General features: G+C 41.2%; 3 protein-coding genes across 5 annotated transcripts; 1 reads left to right on the top strand and 2 right to left on the bottom strand.

Moving 5' to 3' along the window:
* The first annotated feature begins 1148 nt into the window (after positions 1-1148).
* Positions 1149-4854, top strand: smpdl3b (sphingomyelin phosphodiesterase acid like 3B). Its single transcript, XM_080472556.1, has 8 exons — positions 1149-1557; positions 1673-1886; positions 2145-2242; positions 2368-2511; positions 2604-2773; positions 3039-3219; positions 3589-3722; positions 3916-4854. The coding sequence occupies exons 1-8, from the start codon at positions 1497-1499 to the stop codon at positions 4279-4281; spliced, it is 1368 nt and encodes a 455-aa protein (XP_080328682.1). The 5' UTR covers positions 1149-1496; the 3' UTR covers positions 4282-4854.
* mecr (mitochondrial trans-2-enoyl-CoA reductase) lies at positions 4565-8997 on the bottom strand. Of its 3 annotated transcripts, none has more exons than XM_080472559.1 (11): positions 8258-8997; positions 7618-7717; positions 7353-7450; positions 7051-7182; positions 6825-6968; positions 6542-6644; positions 5998-6100; positions 5848-5921; positions 5677-5737; positions 5466-5538; positions 4565-5356 (listed from the first exon to the last, which is right to left on the bottom strand). In XM_080472559.1, exons 3-11 carry the CDS (start codon positions 7423-7425, stop codon positions 5193-5195), a joined length of 927 nt encoding a protein of 308 aa, XP_080328685.1. In that variant the 5' UTR covers positions 7426-7450; positions 7618-7717; positions 8258-8997; the 3' UTR covers positions 4565-5192. The 3 variants fall into 3 exon arrangements, with proteins under 3 accessions (XP_080328685.1, XP_080328684.1, XP_080328683.1); XM_080472558.1 differs by having other exon boundaries at positions 8686-8994; XM_080472557.1 differs by lacking the exon at positions 7618-7717 and having other exon boundaries at positions 8686-8996.
* Positions 8998-14023: 5026 nt separating this feature from the next.
* lin28aa (lin-28 homolog Aa) lies at positions 14024-22906 on the bottom strand (the record flags this gene model as incomplete). The annotated part of the gene is made up of 4 exons (XM_080470686.1): positions 14024-14243; positions 18408-18592; positions 22374-22546; positions 22876-22906. 4 exons carry the CDS (start codon positions 22904-22906, stop codon positions 14024-14026), a joined length of 609 nt encoding a protein of 202 aa, XP_080326812.1.
* Positions 22907-23794: the final 888 nt, after the last annotated feature.

Below are 23794 nucleotides of genomic sequence, written 5' to 3'. Positions count from 1 at the left end.
CAGCACCACAACAAGCGAAAAATTCAAAAGTTCAAATTAAAGGGGTTGTTATGGCACTATTTTACTGCTCTGGTCCCATTAAAGATGATATTGGACTGCATGTGTTTCCAGAACTGAAATGTGTTTGGCACCCCTGCTTTGGAGTATTTATTTATTTACGCATTTATTAATTTACTTATTTAAAAGAATATACAGACAATTAGTTAAAATCTGATATAGTGCCTTACAAAAAAAAAAAATAGATTAAAGATTTATGCTGGACTTAAAATGAAAAGGAGGAAGAGACAGGAAAAATCATAATGCAATACAAAAGGGGGACAAAATAAAAAAATAAAGCAAAACACAACATGGATGGCATCAACTGGGCATTTTGGGAAAGGGTTGCAGTGATTTCATCGTTATTGCTCACCAGTTTCAAAGTAGTGGAATCTAAGAGGGGGTAAGTGAAGATAGGAATTCATTGAGAAAAGTTTTGTTGATGAGAAAAGTTTTTTTTGTAATTTTGTAAAGTGTATAAAATGTTAAAAAATCTAAATTTGTGGCTTTGAAAGTTTGCAAGGAACGAAAAATAAACCTTTTCTTTTAAGGCAGGATATTGTAGGAAAGGGATGTTGAAGATCGATATAGAATTTTCTGACTGGACATTGTTTCAATGACTGGTGTTGGTAAATGAATGTGGCAATCACTATTATTATTACTAGTATTTTTTTATTACTGGTAATAATCATCATCATCATCATCATCATAGCATAATATTAATGCATTATTATAATAAGAATATTGAAAGATGTATACTGAATAAAAATACCTTCGCTGGAATGCATTACTGATTAAAAACAATTGCATTAGTATTTTTCTACTGACTAACACACCTACAAACAAACAAACAAACAAACAAACAAACAAACAAACAAACAAACAAACAAACATTGACATTTAGTGAACCATACCCGTTTGACATGGGCAACTGACTTCCATTGAACTAATACTGACAATGCTCATAATTCTATTCACATAAAGGTGATAATAAGTGCGATTCTGAGGACTAAAAATGGTCTGTATTGAAATATGTATGATTATGTAAAACAGCTCTTAAAAGCAACGCTATTCATTTTATCTTTAGCCGCAATAAAAATAAGTGTGGCTCCATGAGAAGGCAACACAGATGACTGTGTCGGTTGCCTTTTATAGCTTGCTCAACTGAAGTCTATAAATATATTATCTCGTTGGACAGTTTACACTTTTGTGTGGCTATATGTAACAGGGTTACTTCTTGTAGCAATGCTGGAAAGTAAACATTGGCGTTAGGACTTCTGTATTTCAGATTGTGTTATTTTACGAGTGTTTGTCCTGTTGGAGTTCATACTATACAACTGAAGAGGTCTGGTGAAAAGGTCTATCTTATCTGCACTGCGCTTTATAACCTACCCTTGCCTTTCAAACGTCGACTTGACGTCTGTCGGTGCCAGGAGTTTGCTTTCTTCAAAGATTTCAGCATGTCCTCCGCTTCGTTGATCTTTTTTTGTCTGCTTTTCAAAGAAGCTCTTGCACTTCCAGGTAAGCGAAGATATTTTTTTTGACCATATGACGTGACGGTGTCTCCTGAGAAAAGAGTCGCAATGCAGGCGCTTCAAACTTCAGTGTGCGTAATTACGCATCGCTTTCCCCACAGGAAGCTTTTGGCACATCACAGATCTGCACTGGGATCCAACATACAAACTAACCGATAATCCCGAGCTGGTGTGCGCATCCAGTGGTAAACGACCGGCCACCGGGGCTGGTCAATTTGGAGACTATGTTTGTGACTCGCCATGGCTCCTCATCAACTCTTCTGTCTACGCAATGAAGAGTATTCTACCGGACCCGGACTTCATCGTTTGGACAGGGTGTGTAGGATAAGCTTACTGCAAACATATATGGAGATATATTCACATTCACAGTCATGAATAAGTATGTTATCAGACGTCATGAAGGCCTGGGATAAAGATGTTAGACTGCACCTATAACGCAGTTATCATGTCAACCCTGATTAACTTGTATTCTCACTCTTCTGGAACGCTCATCCGGAACTGAGAAGAGGAAATATTCAACATTTCCTCTACCTGACAGTGATACCTAGAACAGAATCATGTTTTACTTTCTAGAGATGACACTCCACATGTACCCAATGAAGAACTGGGAGAAGAAGCTGTGGTTAACATAATTGGAAACCTGACACAACTTATAAAAGAGGTTTTTCCAAGTAAGTGTGAAATCGATTATCTTCACAGTGCAGTTGGACAAGAAAACCTAAAAAGCACTACCTTCAATAATGTCTTAGTCTTGCATGTTTCCTATTTATGAATCATTGTTGCCTTGCGTCCTTAGACACTAAAGTGTACTCTGCACTGGGAAATCACGACTACCACCCGAAGAATCAACTTCCCTCTGCCACCAACAAAATCTATGACCAAATCGCAGAAATGTGGCACGATTGGTTGGAGCCAAAGTCCAAGGAAACATTTAAAAAAGGCGACCAACATTTTGTCTAAAACCCTAAAACCCAATCCTTGTTGCACACTATAGCATATTAAATTGTTTTTCTTCGTTTTTGTTTTCCACAGGTGCGTTTTACACAGAGAAGCTTCTGAACCGAACAGGCGTGAGAATGCTGGTTCTCAACACTAACCTCTACTATGACCAGAACAAGCTCACCCAAGACATGGAAGACCCTGCTGGCCAATTTAGCTGGTCAGATCAAGTTCTTACGGAGGCGGCCAACAACAAAGAGAAGGTAAAGGAACACATATCTGTCCCTGAATTGTATTTTACTACTTGGTTTTCAGCTGCTTCCTTCTGTTACCTTATCAATGAATATGAACAGTTAATAATTAACATATCTTTCAAAGATACAAGTGTGAAAAGGTCACATCTCAGATGAGTCCTTTTTAAAAAGGGAAGAAAAAAAGAAAAATCTAAATAACAGTCTGACTTCAAAATAAACAATGCTACCGAGGATCAGTTAATGAAATGATTGTGTTTCCATCTTGGTTGTTCAGGTGTACATCATTGGACATATCCCTCCGGGTTTGTTTGAGAAGAAAAGAAACAAACCATGGTTCACACCTAAATTCAACCAGCGTTATTTGGACTTGATTAAGAAGCACCATTCTGTTATCAGTGGGCAGTTTTTCGGTCATCATCATACGGACAGCTTCCGCATGTTCTATAACACGGAGGGTAGGTCACACTAATGCTATCTGCCTTCTGTACCGCCTAATGTAGATTAGAGTGGCCGATCCCAGCTATGGTACACACCGGAGAGGTTTTACGTCTATCACAGGGAAAACACAGAGATCATCACACACTAATTCATGCTGATTCTAGATATACAAATTAACCTTAAAAGGAATGTGTTTGGACTGAAATACACAGAGAAACCCCAGCAATGGACAGGGGAAAACATGCTGATTCATCACTTCACTGTGAGAAAGATTTGCATCAAGTTACATTATGGGATTCAGAATTCACTGGAGTCTGACCTCCAGTGTCCTGACGGTAACGTCAGCTTTTTCCAAATATGAATTAGTACCCACTCTTTTTCTACAGGCTCACCTATCAGTGCGATGTTCCTGAGCCCGGGTGTTACACCCTGGAAAACAACACTCCCAGGGGTGGTAGATGGAGCCAACAATCCTGGAATTCGTGTCTTTGAATATGACACCGAAACTCTCTTGGTCAAAGTGAGCCATCTCTACTTTATATGATTACCATTGAAATATAATAAGCAGTTTTATCATGTCGGGGTATATTGCCAACAATCTTTGCTTTAATTAGGTGATTGTGCAGCACCTACAAATGCTTTTAATAATTTTACTGTTCTGGTTTCTTCCTTTGAACCACATCGATTGAACACAAACACAAACACACACACAGGATGTGGTGACCTATTACCTGGACCTCATTCACGCCAATTCAGTCACCGGACGCTGGGAGAAAGAGTACCGCCTCACAGAGACCTTCAGGGTGCCGGACGCCTCTCCGGCTTCCATGCATCAGGCGTTGGAGCGTATCGCCGGCGAGCGCTGCTACCTACAGAAGTACTACGACTTCAATTCCGTCAACTATGACCTGACAGATTGTGACAGCAACTGCCGTGTTGACCATGTGTGTGCAGCGAGAGAGGTAGACTTTGAGAGGTACGAACGCTGTCTTGCAAAAGAAGGAGCGACCTCTATCTACAGTGGGTTGCTGCCCGTCATATCTGTGGCTGTGAGTCTGCTGATGGCCCGCGGGCAATAATGAGCACCGTCCGTAGATTAAATGTTTAAACTTTGAACATTCTCAACACAACAAAGTGAAACTGAGGGGAATTGAAGAGATCGATGTCTTTCCAGAGGGAATGGAGGACTTTGAAGGTTTTGGGGCATTGTGGAGGAGAAAGACACTTGACTGTAATTTAGAAAATATAGTTCTATTTAAAAGTGGACCAAAGTGTTGGTGCGTTTCTATTGTGACGCGTGTAACCGAATCGATATATCAAGTAATGCCCTGTATGTCATTTACAAGAAACAATCAATTTCAACACTGTTTCATGTGGCCATAGAGCCTGGTTTTATTGGTACTGGTTAAACACTTCATTCCCAGTCAGTAATGGAACTTCTCAGTATTATTGTACCTCTCAGAATCCTAAAAGGACAAAAATTCTAGTCTAGTTTTGCCTAACATTTTCAGATTTTCATTTTAAAACACTCTTGATCTAATTTGTGTGTGTATCCCGTATATAATTCTGTCGTCAATCCTAATTGTATGATTGTTTTTTTAACCTTCCTGTATTTCCATTTCAATAAATGCATTTATCGGTTATTGTAATTGCATATATTTGTGTTAATGTCCCCACCAAGCAAAACATTTATTGCTTAAAGTGTCAGACCAAAATTATGTATTCGGCCATTTTTACGACAACTGTTGTTACCTCACATCAGTATAAAAAGATTTAATGAGGCTTTGATTGCTGCCAGTAAACCTAACATTCATAAGTGTTGTTGCAGAAGATGACAGGAATTGGACTCTGAGCCCGATGAGGAGACATTTATTGAGTACGAGAAGTGTCATTTGTTGGCCTGATATTCATATGTACGTCGTCAGGTTGAACTTCAGCATGGAGACTGCGCGTATGACAGTGTAGTGCCCACTGCACGAGACAAACCGCCTCACAATACCAGGATCTGCTTCCTCGAGGTGAAGGGCTGCATGGCTGCATCCAGAGCTTTGTGATAGTCATGGAGGCCCAACTCAGTGCAGGCAGGGGCGGTCAGTTTCCCCTGCTGGATGAGCGAGCACAGTTCATCCAGCATAACTCTGAACTCCTTCCCATCTAAGAAACAGAGTTTTGTCATCAGATTAACAGTGGTAAGTACTCACTTGGCAATGTCTTATATCTTTAGGATTTATCGCACACATGAGGGACTGCCATGTCAACTCACCATGAGACTGATCCCTCTTCCACTGTGTGACCCAAAATCCTCGAATCTTCACGTCCTTGAAAATAAGAGCGCTCTGGAGCGAGACAAGAACACAAATTGTACCGGAGAATGAAAACTATCCGATATTCCTAGAAATGAGCTCATGAGCTTTGTTGCACGACAGCCAGCTGCTTCGTTTTCAGATATGTGAAATAATTGTATGTTATCTCACCACAGGAACGGTGACTGGCTGTCTGGCCATGCCCCCGTAGGTCACCATAGATCCTCCAATCCTGAAATGATTAAGAATGATAAGGATGTACAGTATATTTTGTTTTCTTTTCTTTTCATATCATCATCAGAAGTCATGTTATATTAAAAGAGATTTTTTAGCCATTCTCACTTGAGATGTCGGAGCAGTTCTGTTGCGCTCTTGCCTCCGACTCCATTTAATGCCAGTTTAGGCTTTGGACAGGTCTAAGAAACATCAGGGTGAGAAAACTTGGGTTAGTTTCCAGGAAGGTATCGGTAAAGCTGCGTTTAAACCACAGACCTTGAACAGTTCCTTAATATCAGGCCGTCGAAGAGCCTCCTCTTTGATCACATGACTGGCTCCGATGGCCTTCAGCCTTTCGCTGAGCTCTGTTAAATCTGGCCTTTTAAAAGAGAAGAAAAAAACAGAAAAAAAGCACACAGCTTAAATTAGACCATGGGCACATGCACGCACGCACGCACGCACCCACGCACGCACGCACGCACACACACACACACGCACATGAAGCCACACAGTGTTGCACTTCAGACGTTCAGATACAGGCTGATAACTCGAACAAAAGCTCCATTATACTGTTTTACCCCCATCTTGTCTAGTATATGCAAGTTGCTCACGCGCCATGCACTGACCTTATCTTTATTTTCAAACTTCCTTTATTGAACTTAAATATAATTTTGAATAGATGTGAAATTGAGGTGTCTTGAAAAAAACTAACTGAAAAGCTCTTAAATCTTCTGCAAAGACTTTATATATTTCCAAGAAAAGAGAAGAAGTTTAATCATAAAGATTGTGTTTACATGTGAGACAAACACATCAGGGGCACCTGTCTCGGACAACGTTGATGGTCTTTATTCCTCTTGCAGCAGCGATTTGAATGACCGCCTGCCCGACGCCACTGTTGGCTGCATTCTGAATCAGCGAATCACCTGAAAGCAGCAGGGAGAAACTTGCGTGTGAAGGCCAAGATTACAACATGGCTTTGAAGACGAATTAAGTAGTGCAATAAATACTTTTTTTCTATTTATATACCTACCTTTACGTAATCAAAGCCTTTTAAGATGAAAGAATATAAACATTATATAGACTAAGTACATGGGAATGGTTACCTGGCTTGAGATCTTCAAAGTCACAGAGCATCCTGAAGGCCGTACAGGGATTCACCCCCAGTGTGGCAGCAGACAGCAGAGGGATGCTGTTCGGCAGTGAGATGACGTCTTTCTCAGGAAGCACAGCTTCTGTTCTCCACGTCCCTGCACGGACAAAGGCACGGAATCAAGTGTGCATGCTGTGATCTGTGGACTCATTTGTAATGTTCATCGAGATGGAATTTACCTAAACCTGCATCTTTGGGAATGACCCAGTCTCCTGTTTTGAGCGACTTCACCTGACTGCCCACCTCTAAGACCTGAGCCACACCCTCATTGCCACCGACAGCTGGGAGGTCAGGCAGGATGGCATAAGTTCCTGAAAGAGACACACACTTCATCCATATACTTATGAGCATCCCCTGACTAAAAAGTACACAAATAAATACCACAGGTTGGTTATGCTGGGCCTAAATGTGTGTAACGATTCAATCAAATTGGGTTACACTGTGCAAGAACCAACTGGGGAAATAACAAAGAGACACATACCTTGAATCATGTTTATGTCAGATGGGTTGATTGGGGCTGCCAGCACTTTGACCAGGACATCGTTTGCACCCATAGGGGGCAGATCAACATTTTCCAGCCTGCAAAATCACAATAGCTTCAAGCATGACAAATAACTCAATAAATTATTTAGTTGAATTGACAAACATTAGTTTGGATTTGTCAGTTTTAGAGAGTTCTGGCATATAAAAAATTATCAGGAACATATTTGTGACACATGCTGTGCTGTAGTGATTAGTACTCTCACCTCAAAGGCAATATATATCCAGTTTGAATCCAGGCTTGAGGGGGCCTTTTACTTCTATTTGAATGTTTCCCCAGTCCAGGTACAACAGTTTAGTCCCAGTCTAAAAGCGTACATTGAATGCTTTGTGGTAAGTCTGAAATTTCTAAAACAAATTCATATGACGACAAAGAGTTGTGATCATACATGCATTATAATATACAGGTTTATATTCTGTTTCTGTAATGTATGTACTGTAGTAATCATAGTGTATTAAGGCTAACAAGCTAAACGAGAGAGGCAGGACAAGTAAAAAAAACACATTTTTGGTTTTGATCTTCAAATCAAACAAAGCTGCAGTGCTTCTTTGTATCTTTTCCAAAAATTACTGATTAATCGCTGCTATTTCTATTTTCTCTGAATACTCTTGGCACTTCAGAGAATATCTAAAAATGGAACCGTTTCAACAGACAAATCTCACACTTTAAAAAAGAAAAAACTAAACTATGACTCATGCCATTCTGTCCAACCTGCAGGAAACCTTTCAACTTTTAAAGCTGTGTCATCTTCATTTGGTCACACTTTAGTAACAACCACCAAGGAGGAAACCCAGAGTGCCGAGAAAAACAACAGCAAAACAAACACGTCAAGCCTGGATTCAAACCTGAGGATTTCTCACAGGATGCTGACAGTGTAAACCACTTCACCAACACCCAGATCTCTTGTGGTTCCATATGAAAGTCATTTGATGAGTGAGGAATTAAAAAAAAAAAAATACTGTCTCTCTCAGTCACAAAGCGTGCACACATCTGTGTTAGATGGACTGAGCGAACTATTTTTTACGAAATGCCTGTCGACCACAGTCTCACTACGAAGCAAGACTTCACACACAGACTCTCAACCTTATCTTGTCTGCGGTTTAGCATCAAATAGCAGGAACATGCAGCCGGGCGAGAAGGAAACATCTGTTGTGTGGCGTGTAAATTGTCCCCTTCTCAAAGGAATCATTTATTTCGCCATGCAGATGTCACTTGATGACGGGGACAGAGGGTTGTGTGTGTTAGAGGCTCGTATTTAGACAGATGTTCTTACTGGATGGCTCTGAGCGGGTCTCCGTGGTTTTTGTACACCAGCGCCCTGCATGTCTGAGAGCGTCCAGCAGAATGACTGAAGGAGGAAACGTTTGCGTCTCTGCGGCTCGAACGCTTCAGAAGCGCGGCGGAGAAGCTTCTTCTGCACACTTTCTGGCTTCTTAAGCAAACAGTGTTAAGCGGCGACCACATCGCGTCTCAGAGGGACAATTTAAACTATAAAAAAAGACGCCCACGTTGATAACGTTCGTGATACGAGGCAGCGAGTTTACCCAAGTGCCGCCATGTTGGATTTTACGCGTGAGGTTGTGTCATTGAAAATATAAACAGAGAACAGTGCCCCCGGAGGATGAAGGCGGTACTGCACTGAGACGCCTTCGGGTTTCCATGGAGTTTCCAGTGGGCGCGCCTCTAGCGGTTAAAGTGAGCAGTGCAAGCAGGAAAAATCTGGTTTAGGGGTCTGTCTTTCACTAAAGCACGAATTACTATTTTTTTCCTTTTGATTTTCAAGAAGGTATCACAATTAAATACAACAAGTAAGACATTAATCAATTAAAACACAAGATTTGGTACTGGATTTGTTGAAACTATAATGGTTTCAATAACGGCTTCAATAGGGTCACATTCACAGTCAGTGCTTGGACCCTAATTAAGGGAGGATGAGATCCAGCTACGTCCACCATTGCATGGGTGAATGGCTGCAAGGGATGGGCAAAAGACCACCTCCACCCTACCCTACCCCACCCCATCCTTCCCCCACCCCAAGATTTTGACAAAAAAAAAAGAAAAAAAAAAAAACACTTATAAGTAATATGTGTGTCTAAATCCACAACAACATATCTTATACAAAACAAACTAATTATCACAGATTCCGAGGGGCCTGATGACTGTGCAAAGTTTCACAAAAAGTTATGTACGTTTAGGCCCTTAAAAGCACATTTTCCCATAATGAAAAAAGTATAGGTTGATAATAATAATCTTCACAATTTAAATAGGGTCCTTCGGCACTTTCAGTGCTCAGACCCTAATTATATACTGTAATGAGGTTTAGTGCAGGCCGTTCATTGGAGCAGTGTTTCGTTCTCTCACCTCAAATACTGACTGGGCCTTTCTGTATGGAGTTTGTAAGTTCCTCCCTATGTGTGTGTGTGTGTGTGTGTGTGTGTGTGTGTGTGTGTGTGTGTGTGTGTGTGTGTGTGTGTGTGTGTTTCCTCGAGGTAGTCTGGTTTCTTCCTACAGTCCAAAAACATGCAAGTGAGGTTAACTGGTGACCCTAAATTGCCCAAAAGTGTGAATGTGATTATGTGTGGTTGTTCGTCTCCCTATTTGCCAAGTGATGGACTGGCGTCCATATTGATATGGCTTTCTCTTAAATTCCAAATACATTTATTAGCTCCTCTGATTTAAAAAAATTTTTTTTTACATAAAACTCATTCGTCACAAATGTTTATCAAATACATCCAAAGGCTTAGTAGAGATTAAACAACTTATTTTGCAAATGTAAACAGGCAAGACAGAGAAGCATGAATATTAACATATTTATTAAGAAACAGAAGATCTTTACATATAGAAACATAATCACAATAATACTTTGAAAAACCTACATGCTGCTCATCGTTAACAAACTAGCCTTTGAAATCCCCTGAGATTAAGATAATTGTATCTTCATGGTCATAAACATCGATACATTCATCGGTAACAAATGCAGATTGAAAGTAGCTCAAGTCATTCAACAGATAAAATAACAATAAAGAACAATTAAAAGGCTGGTGTTCACAAATGAGATAGAAAACTAACACAGACTGCTTTGATGAGCTTTGAACGTTGTCCTGAGCGCACACGCATCACAATTTCTTTCATTTTAAAGGAGTATCTAACCCATCTAGTACCCGACAATATAAAAATCACAATAATACACCATTGAAGGGTCAGAGAGGTTCGTTACAATCAGAATGTCTGGCATGAACTCCATAAGTTTCCAAATGATGCTTTGAAAACAACAGTGTAGGAACGGCTAAATATTGAAAATATTATATACTATAATTCATCATCTATGTTAAAAAAAAAAAAAAAGAGAGAGAAGGGTGTCCAAGTCACTGCAAGACAGTTAGGATTTTACAGATGAGGTAGTAGGTGGTTTCAGGTATTTAATCACAAGAAAAATAAGTGTAACACACAATCTGATGAACAAAAGTCATCGGTGTGTGTTGCTTTTCAGTGGAGAGAAAAGAACGTGTTCAGGGTATATACCGACACTGCCTTTTTCTATCAGTAAATGAAAATGAGTATAAAAAACTGTCAGCTAATCACAACAGACTTGTGGAGTAGAATGATTAAAACGGGTCGACTCTGTGATAGTTAAACTTTGCCCATCAGCAGAGTATTGAAAGTAACATTTGAGTGTTAAGTCATCTACGACACATTCTTTTTGTCATAAGCATTGATAGTCTGAAACATCAGGTATCGACGTGTTGAGATGAGACAACCCCGGATTATACACTACTAGCCCCAATCCCTTTACGGTATTCTACTATATCCCCATCTACAAACGATTATAGAGGAAAACAAATACATTAATAGTGGAACATTTTCTTCATCATATATCATGGAGGGTATTGTAAAAGATCACAAAATATAAAGAACATCATCGCATTGGGTGCATGGAGAAATGCTGAAATTTTTTTTCTTCTTCAAAAAGCTCAAAAGAATCTCAGCATTAACTGGCTCGCATTCGCACTCATTGCTTCTATCACACCGAAATCTTTGTTCTAGAAGTAGAAACACAAACCGGAGCACCAAAATATTCTCAAGCCTGTTTTACTTCGACACACGCGAGCTTTAAATCCCTGCTTTCGTCCTGAATAAACACTCTTAAGACTTCTTCCTTCAATCTGAAGCGTTCCCTGAGTTTTCAGACTGAATTTGTTTTTCCTGAGATGAGCCTAAGAGTCACGGCATTTATTTCCCTCCCAACCAGCGACCAACTTTAGGTGGTTTGTGAAAGAATGAAATGAGAAAAAAAACAAAAAAAACAAACATCAATGATCTAACGTATGAAACATATATTCAAAAGTGATTAAAATGAAGAGGTAAAAAAATAATGCATCTTACACGTGATTAGTGCAGAGTAACATTGCATTGGTTTTGGCATAGATAGGTTCAACAGTGTGGCTTGTCTTCTGAAAGCCTCACAGCATGAAGAAAATAGAAAAATCATACAAGGCAAAAATAAGAATTAAAAAAAGAAAAGAAAAAGAAACCCTAATATTTCCCATCAGTCCTCATTTTACCATGTACCTGTGCAGTATTCACTGCATATTCTTAAAGTTCATGTTGGAATATATTATGATTACATTGTATTCATACTGAATTAAATTAAGGACAATGGCAGTGATTTATCAAGCACATATGTACAAAGTAATGAGTACCTTGATGTTAATGCGTTTCCCTAATGTATCCTCAGGTCATGTGTGGCTTTGAAATGACATTTGGCAGTTAGACGTCTACTCGAACATTCGTTGCTGAGAGGCTTCAGCAGGAGCAGAGGGAGAAGCTGTAGCACTCTTGGATGAAAATAAATAAGTAGTATGATTTTTTTTTTTCTTTAAAAAAAAAAAAAAAAAAAAAAAGACTTTAGAATAATTTTACAATATATTAATTGGGTGTAAAAGTCTCAGTCAGCTTCTCCTGTAAAACGGGAGTAAAATGCTGATAAGCTAGCTAGTCCTACAGGCTCCTCCGTGCAGGCTTGATGTTCCTGAGCTATCACCCTACTAAGGGTCATAGGGAGGACATGTTTTAAATAACTACCTAGAAATGGATCACATTGGATATAAACCAAAAAAAAAAAACAAAAAAAAAAAAACACCAGCCTCCCTACTGGTAATATCACATCTGATTCTGCCTCATTTTATTCAAGTATCACGTAGAGATCTAGCTGGACCGCAAAGGAATTCAGTCCAGGTCAAGTAAGATGTTAGAAGTGATGTTGTAGTTTTGAGTATCCCGTTGGTTGGAATTCTATCAAATCCAAACTGTAGTAATAAGTTGTTGTCCTTTCAAACAGCAGCCGAAAAAATTACGAGTTTTCTGCTGACGGACAATAGACATTTTGAGGTCAATTATAAAAAAACAAAAAAAACAATGAAAGAGTAACTTAACTTGGTGTTGAAAAGCAGAGTTTTGCCGTCTTTCTAAGTGGGGGGCCATACCGTGTAAATCGAATAGTGACACGACCTACTTTTCGTTATGCAATGATATTTAAAAAGTTATGCAATCGTCATGTGGTTTGCTGTAATATCACCTCAAATGGCTAAAGCTTGACCAGCCTGCGTAGCGCACCAGGTCAAGTGTTGACCTGGAGCAGCTGACACACTCTCTTGTACATCACTGCCGGAGCACAGCCAAAACGTGTTTTTCAGGGGGTTAAGTTACTCTTTAACTATGTGTTTTGCAGGTAAACTGCAAACCTGTGTAATAACCATAGTGCAAAAAGGATTTGATTTAATTCCAATCTGATTACTCCAAAGCTCAATTATGAGAATAACTGGCTGGCTATCAGTGGATATCATGACGGTTTCAGTAGCAAACCAAACCAAACACACCAATGAGATAGATCATGTGCCTTTTAAAAACAGCCAGCATAACACTGGGAAAACCTGAAAAAAAAAAGAGAAAGGTTACTCTGACCAAAAAGGTGGAAAGCCTCTCTGGTCTGACATTCATTCGGCCCCAGGAAAACTGGATGGTCAACTGCAATATTAGCGTACAGATGCTAATCCATTGCCTATAGCTATATCCTTAAACCCGTCCCATTTTTTTTTTTTTTTTTCACAAACCCTCCCAGCCCCATGCGATAGGGAAACTAACATTCATTACAGAGGTACCAACTGTTACACCTCTGCCTTGTCGGATACTGAGGTGTTACGGTCAAGAAAGAGACTAAATGGTAAGGCAGCAAAAGTGTAGCTCTAAACTAAACACACTGAGAAAAGAAGAGGTATAATGCCCACAGGAGAGTGGTATCGCTTATTAGAAATCTGCAAGAAACTCACAAAGGCCATCTGTTACATGGCATCGCTTACTACAATCTCCCTCAAACAACAGCAGTGATTCATATATTCATCAAGTGTCCTGAGTGCAATAATACAGCAGTATTCCTGAGTGTTACACCAAATGACAACCAAAAAAAAAAAACCTTCAGCAACATTCTTCATGAGATTTCTTTTTAACCTGAGGTAGTTCCAAAAGCTGCTTCAACAGCCGGGAAGGAGGACGCGGGTCCCTCTTCTCCACAAAGCACTTTGATTGGCCTCTGTGCTCCACCGGCGATCCTTTGCCTAGTCGGAGGTCTCGGGAGGTGGTGCCGTGTGGCTGTGCTCCTCCTCGTCTCCTTTCAGGGAGGACGGTTTTCCCTGAGAACCCGGCGAGGACTGTTGTGCTTTGATTGGGCAGCTGGCGACCATGTGGTCAATGCTCTGGCAGAAGTGGCACTTCTTGGGCTGCGGCGGGAGCTTGCACTCTTTGGCATGGTGATCCAGGCCTCCACAGTTGTAGCACCTGCGGGAAGGAAAAAGTAATAAGAAATTATGTTCTATTTGATGGAATTTCTCATTAGACCACTTGGTCTTTTTCTTTTTTTTACACCCATTCATGTTTTGAAAATGGGTCTCAGGGTGATACAGTAACGACCCTCGACTCAAATCGCAGAGTCGTACTCTGGTTTCCTCCCACAGTTCAGAAATCCATGTTGGATATTCACTAACTAAACCTCTGTCGCTGCAAAATGTAGCACCTTGTTCACCCGCCCTAGACAGTGTGTAATATGTCAAGCTGTTTTACTACTGAGAATAAATAAAGGTTGAGAGAAAAGTTGCCATCATCACTTTAAGCAGACCGTTTCCATGCAGGGTGAATTGTCAACAGTTGTCGGTGTTGATCTGCCTCCATTTAACTTGTTATTCTGATCCTCCGATATCAGCGTTGGCAATAACAAATTGTAAATGTCACAATATGTAATGCCACTGATGACAGATTAGTATTACAAACCAAATAATGTGATCATTGGGCTTGTTGCTTTTGTTATACATGGAATTTGCTGCTTTCATAACCTGTTATAAAGAATTTTTTGTCTACATGTTTGCTATTCATCTCAGCAGTCTCTTATGATCTGCTAACATCCAGATGATATATCTTCTAGATTAGTAAAAAGAACTACAGATATACTTCATGAGTATCAGTCATTAGACCGACTCACACAGTGCAGCCTACTGACCTAATGTGTCCCAGAAACACTCCATTAATACTTAATCAAAGCATGAACGTAGTGGAACTTGCACAACACTGGTGATAAAAATATGCTCCCCAAACATTTGTGATCGACACAACAGGTGAGGCTTCATGACACCTCACATGTCAAAGCGCTCCAAAATAAAAAGGAACTACAGCCTAATTGATCCGGTTATTTGAAAGCAGAATTCCCAAAGCATAAAGATTCCAACATCCAAGTCCTTATTTATTGCCAAGTCAAAACGGGATCACTCAACAATGATCGCATATTCATGTTTGATTTATATTACACAGCCCTGTTACAGGTACAGCCAAACCACGACAAGGTAATGTAGACAAAAACACGCTTCTCTGTGGATAGAAAAATAATATAAAATTGGACCAGGATGTGATCTCTCTGCTACAAAGGGACTTAAGATTTAAAAAAAAAAGAAAGAAAAAAAGGTTGTTGGTACATATATTAAGTTCTACTCCACCTTAATGAAAAGCTTTTTATATGCGTAATGTTTGCACACCAGCATCAAAAAAAAAAATTTCAACTTGTGTTGTACTGGAATAGTCACCTTTGTAACATTTTACTAGTTAGTTTAACAGAATGTTTTCACTTTATACTTTCCATGTTTGCTTCTATTGTATAGCTTTTCTTACAATTGAGAGAATGAGTGAATGATTTATTTACATTACTCAAAGTCAAATATCAAAACAGAGTAGGAAGCATGCACCTGTCAATAATACATTGAAAAGACTATCGCTATAAGTGCAGCACAATGTCGGTCAGGCAATTTGCAATAAACACAGGAGGACGATTTGACCAGAGGTATGTCGCCTACTGTATTTGATGGGAGGGAAACATGTTTTTTGTTAAGCGGAGAGTGAGCAATATAAAACTTTAGATGTTCACCGTTCAGGGTGTATTTCAAATTTTTTTTTAAGTTGTGAGCTTGAAGAACAGACATATCCCAACTAGAGCACTTTTTAACTTCAAATGCTTTGCTTGACCACTAGGTGGCATAGGTTCACCTTGAATGACTTGCACTGGTTCATAAATCTTGGGAGGGCATTCCAGGTCACACCATACAACTCTATGGAGGCTCACTGCACTGAAACATGTGTGAAGCCTCACTTACAACAGTGGACCATCACCTTGTGTGAAATCTTAACATTTCTGTTTTCTGGAGATTTAGGAAAGCCACATATATGATGAACCTGGTAAAGATTCCAGTTATCTTGTGCCTGGCCTCCGTGTCAGATTTGTCAACTGACAAAAGTTTCCGACCGGGCTCTATTGTGTCAAAGTAATACATCCATTTCATCAGCATTGAACTTTCGAAACAAACACAGAGGGGTCAGAAGGGGGCATCAGGGGTGCCACCGGCCACCGTTTTAAACACAATCTATAGAATGGCCACGCGCGCAAGGGCAGAAGACAGATGGGTGGTGGGCGTGGAGCGGTCACTCTGTGCCTCTGCGGACCCTCTGCCACCTTTGTGAGCGGCAGATGAGGGTTGGACAGAACGGCTGCCGAGGGGTCAGTGTGGCTTTGTAGCGGCGGGGTTTGGGGTGGTGTCAAGGTCTATACCGTCACATCACAGAGGCGCCCTACACCAGCCTCCACCAGGAGGCGATTCGAGGGGAAGGGGAAGTGGTCCCTTTGTCTAAAAAAGCTGCAGCAATGACCTCTGAACCCTGACCCCCCCCAACCCCCTGTGATCCCATCCCAACCCCCAGCTCTCTTGCTTTTACTCATACACTGTTGCCACGGCAACAGCGACCTTTCACCCCCCTTGCCTGAGCTTTTGCATCTGTTATCAATTAAATAGACAGGAGTTTTTTCCCCCCCTTGCTCAGTCATTCTTCTATATATTCATATAACCACACTTTGACTAAGGTGATCTGTGGTATGTGGACTTATAAGCAGTGGTACTGGAAGTGAGAATGTAGTCCTCACTCTAATCCAAACAACACAGATTGATTTCATATTAATACCATTTGTTATTCATGAATAAATCTGTGAAGCACAGCACAGCAGTGCTTAATGAAACATGCTAAAAGGGAGCATTAACTTATCCATGGATCCGCGTGGTCTTGGGAGCGGTATTGAGCTAAAGCGGGCCTCCCAGGACTCTTTGAGGCAGTAATGATCTCTGTTCTCACACTGACTACTCTCTGGCTGTAATCACAACTGACAGGGGGGGTGAAGTTGATACACCTCTAACCCTGCATCATATTGATATTCAAAGACTGACCCAAAAATCAAGGGCGCCCTCAGCCCTCTTTTTTTTTCCACTGGCTGGAGGGACATTATCGCCCTTGCACTAAACATTTGAATCTTTGTGAGGATTGTTTACTTCCCCTTTCTTTTTAGGCCTAAATCCGTGATAACAGCACATATTAAAAAAATGTGCACAAATTCATATCAAATAAGCACATTGATATGTTAGATTGTCAGGATATGAATGTTTGCAACAAAAAGTTATTTCAAATCACAAAAAACTGTCCACATTTTTAACCGCAGACATTATGTCCAATCTCCCTTTTGGGTGTTTTTTTTGTTTGTTTTTTTCTAAGTTTGATTTTAGAAAGGTTTAGGAGGAGATAGAGAGAGGTTTGGTGTGAATTCACCAGGGACCAGCAGATTTAAACAGTTATTGATCCAGGTCACACGTCAAGCCCGCTGATGTGACCCTTGCTATAGGGCGAGATGTGGGGGGTTGGGGTGGAGAGAGAGGAAGCGAAATGAGGAGAAACTACAACACCATTGTATATCATGTGGACCTCTGATTAAGTTACTGGTTTAAAAATCTACACAGAAAGATCACAGTGTTTTACAAATTAAGACAATTATATAAATGAAGAAAACTGACAGATATTGAGAAGAAAAACTGATTATTCTAACAGTGCTCAGGCTGAAAGCTCAAATGTTTCAGGAATTAGTTAGAAGATGGTACAGGCGGTGGCAGTGGATGATAAAAGAGGTGCGTTTGGACTGATATTTGTTTCACAGTATTGAGAGAAAAGAGTCTTTAGGTTAGATTTGTTTCCTGTGAAACTACTTTATGTGCACGGAAGAGTTTAACCCTTTTATTACAAGATTTACTGGACGTCGTCAAGATAACGTCTTCAACACGACTGTGTTTTTTCGACATCATCGTACTGTGAAGAATATTTGACACATGGTTGAATCTTGTGCTTGAACGGTCTTACTGAGGAAGTCACTATAATGAGGATCTTTCTATTAGTTTCTCAATGTTTTAGATATCACAGAAAACCTTAGAGCTATGGTGACGGGACGTAAGCACGATGCGTGTATAAAGAGATAAATGTATAATGGAGGTGCTCTTCTTGTTTTTGACTGAGTATTTTGAACACATCCGGGCAGGAGGTCCTATATTAAAATACTCTTTTCTCTGACATCACCAGGTCATTCCCGCTCACCTGTCTCCCTTTGAGCGACGCTTCTGGACCTTCTTGCCTTTGGGTCTCCGCTCACTGCCAACACAGTGGATGCCGTCTGGTCCGGTAACTCGTTGCGACTCCAGGCCCTTGGATGACTTCTTGAAGGTAAACTCGACGGCCTCGCCCTCCTTCAGGCTGCGGAAGCCCTCCATGTGCAACTTGCTCTGGAAAAGAACAAGATCTCTCAGCGACAAATTCGGTGTTTTCGGGAACTAGTTTTGTGTCGTTTGGAGGGTTTAGGCAATTAATTTGTGCATGATGGGATAAAACACAGCAAGGAGGGAACGAAAGCATGACGGGTGATAATGGAACGGTTCCAATAGTGCTGTGCCATGTGCGTTTGATTAAATCAAATGCAGACAAGGCTGTGGAGACTTTGACCATCACAGACAACCCGGCCCATTCCTCACTGTCTGATAGCGTCAATCTGATAGTAACTCATCAGGTATTGTGTTTCACCTGATAAACAACAAAGCACTGCGTCGCTTGCTGTTTCACCTCCACCTGATAGTGTGCACGCCCTGCATTACAAAGCAGCGCTGCCTTCACGCGCCATTGTCTTCCTGCTGCGTTTGAGAGTGCGTAAACCTGATGAGGATAACCTTCAACCCATCCCTCCCCCCCCCACTCCGGAGGAACGGCATTCCACACTGCCCCCCCGCCCCCCCTCCCAATACCACCCACATCACAAAGCTCCACTAACACACTGACCACCATTGCTAACCCTAAACTGCAGGATGCAGGGTTTGGTGCTCAGGGTGGGGGTGGGGTGAGAAGGCAGCGAGGCGTCTCTGTGGGGTTGGGGGTCAGGGTGACATTCTTCAGATAGTTCTTTGGCAGAAAAACATGAAAGATAAAAGTTGAGTGAAAGTACGAATGATTAATATCTCCCTCGAAGAGTAAAGCCCCCAATTTCTTTTTATTTCTTTTTTTTGAATGTGGTCACCGAGACAAAACGAATATCACCCGTTTTTATCGAATAAGCCAACATGATTCTGAAGGTTTGAAGTTGTTTTATAAATAGATTTTGGCCTTGTTCTTTGTTTAATATTCATTAAAAGTACATTCACCTGAAGTGACCTTTCAATTGCTTCTTCAAATTGGCGTGTTGTTGGATACACATTCAAATCCCCGTAAAAAGAAAAAAGAAAAAAAAAGGAAGGTGAACGAATCTAAAAGGTGTGATTTCGAGGATAACCACTTAAGTTTGGCTAAAATAAACATGGGAACTCCCCTTCTGAAATTGGTGGGATTGTGTGATTAAATTGTCACGAACACAACTGATTGTTGACACGGAAGGGAAGAACCCATTAATATGTCAGGCTTGTTTTTATTTAAAAAAAAATGTTTTCTTTGGATCAAAGTAAGGTAAATCCATCCATCTCTTAGCCAGAAGTCTGTATGCTTTGCGCAGACCACAAAAAGTCAAACTAAGATTCACTAATCCTCCACATTGTGGTTTAGAGAATTGTCAGTAAGCTGCAACGTAACACGAAACCAAAAATTTAAACACCTTTGTTACAAACCAAGCCAGCAGTGAGATGCAAACTACAAACGCTTCCAGAAAACACACATACAAAAAACCCCAAATCAATCAAAAGGACAGTTGCTTTTAACCTTGCCAAGCACTGCGTCGCAGCTGAGCATCTGCTGCAAACTCTGAGGAAACTTGGTGAGCCATGACATGTGAGTGGCAATATGGACATCCTGGACCCCCTGTCCCATCAGGCCTCTGAGCCCTGGGTGACCGTTAACCCACTTCCTTTTCCATGTGTGACCTCCCCCACCCCCGTAACAGACCTTCACCAACCACATGGCTGCATCAGGTTATTCTGGCTCTCAGGTACCGGATCAAAGTGGCGGCCCTTTTCGCTGGAAGATACCCCAACGTTGAGGTGGTATTATTCGTGGGGTCTACTGTAAACTATAAGCACAACGTGTCTGGAAGCTAAGTGAGGCAGAGAAAGACATCAGAGCAGAGAGGGGACAATAGCGGGACTGCTGCTGAGACAAAGAGGGGCTCGGTCACGGCTGAGGGGTGCTTCATTCGGATGCATGGCTCTTTTGTCCACCTGCACAAAGGCCAGCGGACCCTGGGAGTTAATTTTCCCTGACACGCGGCCACTAATTTTAGGAGTGAGGCCTTTTTTCGTTGCCATAACTCCCGTACATTCATCACCGACGCACGCGTGTCCCCATTTTCTGTTGACAAGAGAGGGAACTAAGTCATTGGTTACGCACTTGTTCTGAATAGTGCGAACAATCACAGTGTGAGGCTGTTACTTGAGCAAAGCAGGAATAATGACAATGCTTTCTCTTTCAGTTTGAGGTTTCTTTCAGGTTCACAATTCACAAATGGAACTTCAGAAGCACTCAAGGTTCAATATATAGTGATGCTGCGAGGGCGAACCCATTTTTTTATTTTATTTTTTTTAAACTTGATAGTAAGTGAAGTTTCTATCCTTGGATGAACTGACGCTTAGGGTTGCATTATGAGTGAACACATGTCGGCTTCCTGTGTGTATTCAAACAATATCTCATTCAAAACTGTTGAAACGCTCCATATGCATCATCATAAGATTACAGGAAGTGAGAAGCAAGTATAGTCGACTGCACAACACAGGCAAACATGGGGAGATAGAGCTGTTTAAGACAAATTAACTTAAATCTTTTATATACAGAAATTAGACGTTGGCCTGCAGAAGCGTTCACAGCTGGAGGGCTTGAGAGGGCATCGTGTGTGCGGGAAAATATGCCTTTAAAAAAGGAGTTAAACTCACTTTAAAGTGCTGGCCTGTCAGCATACCACCCACAGATGGGTTGAGGAGACAGCAAAGAGCTTTTAATCACTTTATGACAGGAACTCAGAGGTGAGTGAGGAGCTACTGGGGCTGGCTCTCATTCACATGTAAAACCTTTATCTTATCAGACAGAAATGGAGGTGTTCATTCAGGAGGGAAGGGAAATGCACCCCCACCTCAAAACCTCCAGCTTCATTATCACCAACCCTCTTAAAAGGTTAATGGAGGAGTGGTTAAACTTGGATCAGGAAGAAGTTGGGTTTTTCTTTACACCATAAAAAAATCCCCTCATAACAATTTTTTTTTTTTAAGAATGCGCAAAGAAACTGTTCTGTCATGTTAGTAAAAGAATATGGTGAAAACTATTTCAAGAGATAATTGTTTAAACATTTGTGCAAAATGCAGTAAGCCTAGATGAAATGTTTGCAACCACCAGGATACATACCTTGCCACAATTTATATACTAAAAAAGTTAATACATTACTTTCTTTAGAGAAAACCTAAAAATATAAATAAATAAATAAATATCGACTGTTCTAATCTCCAGAGGAGTCTCAATTATATGCTTCCACCTCCTTTAAACGACCAGTTTTCATGCAGCTCAGGAGCATTAATGTAAGCCTGTTAAAAGTGCGTAAGCTTCAGTGGACAACAGTAAGCGCACTTTCATTTCTCCATCACATTATATCAGTGTCCGGCAAACCACGAGGGAGGCCCTGCATGCTCTCTCCCCTGCCTGCAACACGTGTCCCCCCCCCCCCCCCGGCAGGAGCAACACCCACCAAAGTGCAGCAATCGAAATCACCCAAAATCTCCTAGTTTACACTATGAAATAACCCGTAAACTTTTCTTTATACGGCTTCTACGCTCATGATTAGTATCATGATCAGCTTTTACGCATGGAGCGGCGTTGATAAAACACTGAATCACCCAGAATTAGAGGCAATTGGACTCATTTCACTCCTGCTGTTCAGCCTGTTTGATTAAAAAAAAAAAGGATTAATGTGAACACGAGGGGATGTCTATAGGGATGAATGGTTACATTGAGGGGGAACACTGATGCTGCGTCTGCGAAGCTGCAGTTTGCGCGTTTTCTCTCGCCCCCGTCTCTCTTTTCTGTTTTCTCCTTCTGAGCAGAACTTACCTGATGGACGAACACGTCGACCGGATCGTCCAGTGGCACTCCCTCTCTTGTGGTCATAGACAGGAACCCGAAGCCCATGCGGACATTGAACCATTTGCACACGCCGACGCCGTGGAAGGACTGCGAGTCTTCCTCGGTACTCGGTCCCTCATCTTCCTCGGTCTTACACACTCCTGCAGAGATAAAGCATGCACTTTAATCCCCACAAGAAGCCTCTTCACAATGCGAATCAATAAAACGACCGTGGACAATATTGCGATAAAAATTCACTTTCATTAAAAAAAACTTTTCTCATTCAGTAAAAGAGCAAAATGAAACGCATGCTTGGCTGCAGCAAGTCGGAAATAGTTAAGAGCGTTGAACGCGTTGAAAGACGCGCGGTTGGCACGTCACGTGTGAGAACAATGCCTTAAAATGTACCATTACAATTGGACCGACAAGTCCGCCGCAAAACAACTTAATCAACTTCCAGAAAAATGTACGTTTTTCCAAGTTACTCAACCTGGAAATTCCTGGTTAGAAACGGAGCCCATCTCTTCAGTTCTCCCTTGAGTCAGAATTAGCACCCAGGATACAGTATCCTCTCTCTCTCTCTCTCTCTCTCGCTCTCTCTTTTTTTTTTTTAGCCCTCAAACTGGGTAATCCTCACAGTTTGCCACTTCCATGCAAAATGCAGTGGAAAGCAGAAGCTGCGCAGCGAGAGGGAAAGCGGGAGAGGGAGGTAAACAAAAGGGGGCTGGCATCCTACTCCCTCTAAACAATGAGGGGTGGGGGGGTCACCGGGGAGAATTTTCTGCTGAAGAACCATCCCTCCAACAATGCAACGAGACCCTGCCTCTCCAGAAAGCACCTTTAAGCCACTCTTTTAAACATAACTTCCCAGAAAGTACCTTCTGCCATGTTCGCAGGCCAGTTTGCTTCGGGGGTCCACTGCTGCTGCTGCCGCCGCTGCTGTCTTCTTCACTCCTCTGAAACGTGCCGCAGCTCTCCTCATGCACTGCTCGGCTCTGTTGGTCAATACAAATGACAATTTCTCATCCAACAAACCCCCACACTCTCGGTCACGTCCACGTGATTCACAATTAAAGTCCCCAAGGATATTGCTGCAGCATATTGGATGGTGGAAGGGCCCAAATGTGCCACATAATGAATATAAGATATTTCAATGTGCATGTGGTGGTTTTTCTATTGATACAATAACGGATGTTATCAATATGCCGATGTACGATGATACATTTTATGTAGTCATCATTTGTGTTTTTATTCTTTTAATTCTCTGACTATTTCTTCTTTTACTGGACACCAATGTAAATAATAATTTCTTGCTTCTTTGTGTTATCCATGCATTCTACTGCACACTGTATTTATTTATTTCTTAGTCCTACTTGATAAACGTATTTAACTCTTTGAATCCCATGAAA

Source organism: Lipophrys pholis, assembly GCF_963383615.2.
Source record: "Lipophrys pholis genome assembly, chromosome: 9".
NCBI lineage: Eukaryota > Metazoa > Chordata > Actinopteri > Blenniiformes > Blenniidae > Lipophrys > Lipophrys pholis.
The sequence above is the reverse complement of the archived record's forward strand: the minus strand, read 5'-3'. Positions and strand labels throughout refer to the sequence as shown.

Excerpts from the sequence above, each read along its gene's own strand:
- smpdl3b (XM_080472556.1), top strand. The coding sequence starts at position 1,497 with ATGTCCTCCGCTTCGTTGATCTTTTTTTGTCTGCTTTTCAAAGAAGCT. Across the intron at positions 1,887-2,144 it reads GACTTCATCGTTTGGACAGG|AGATGACACTCCACATGTAC; the intron begins GTGTGTAGGATA and ends TTTACTTTCTAG. Across the intron at positions 2,774-3,038 it reads CGGCCAACAACAAAGAGAAG|GTGTACATCATTGGACATAT; the intron begins GTAAAGGAACAC and ends TTGGTTGTTCAG.
- mecr (XM_080472557.1), bottom strand. The coding sequence starts at position 8,876 with ATGTGGTCGCCGCTTAACACTGTTTGCTTAAGAAGCCAGAAAGTGTGC. Across the intron at positions 6,645-6,824 it reads CTTTGAAGATCTCAAGCCAG|GTGATTCGCTGATTCAGAAT; the intron begins GTAACCATTCCC and ends TGCTGCTTTCAG. Across the intron at positions 5,738-5,847 it reads GAACTGCTCCGACATCTCAA|GATTGGAGGATCTATGGTGA; the intron begins GTGAGAATGGCT and ends TAATCATTTCAG.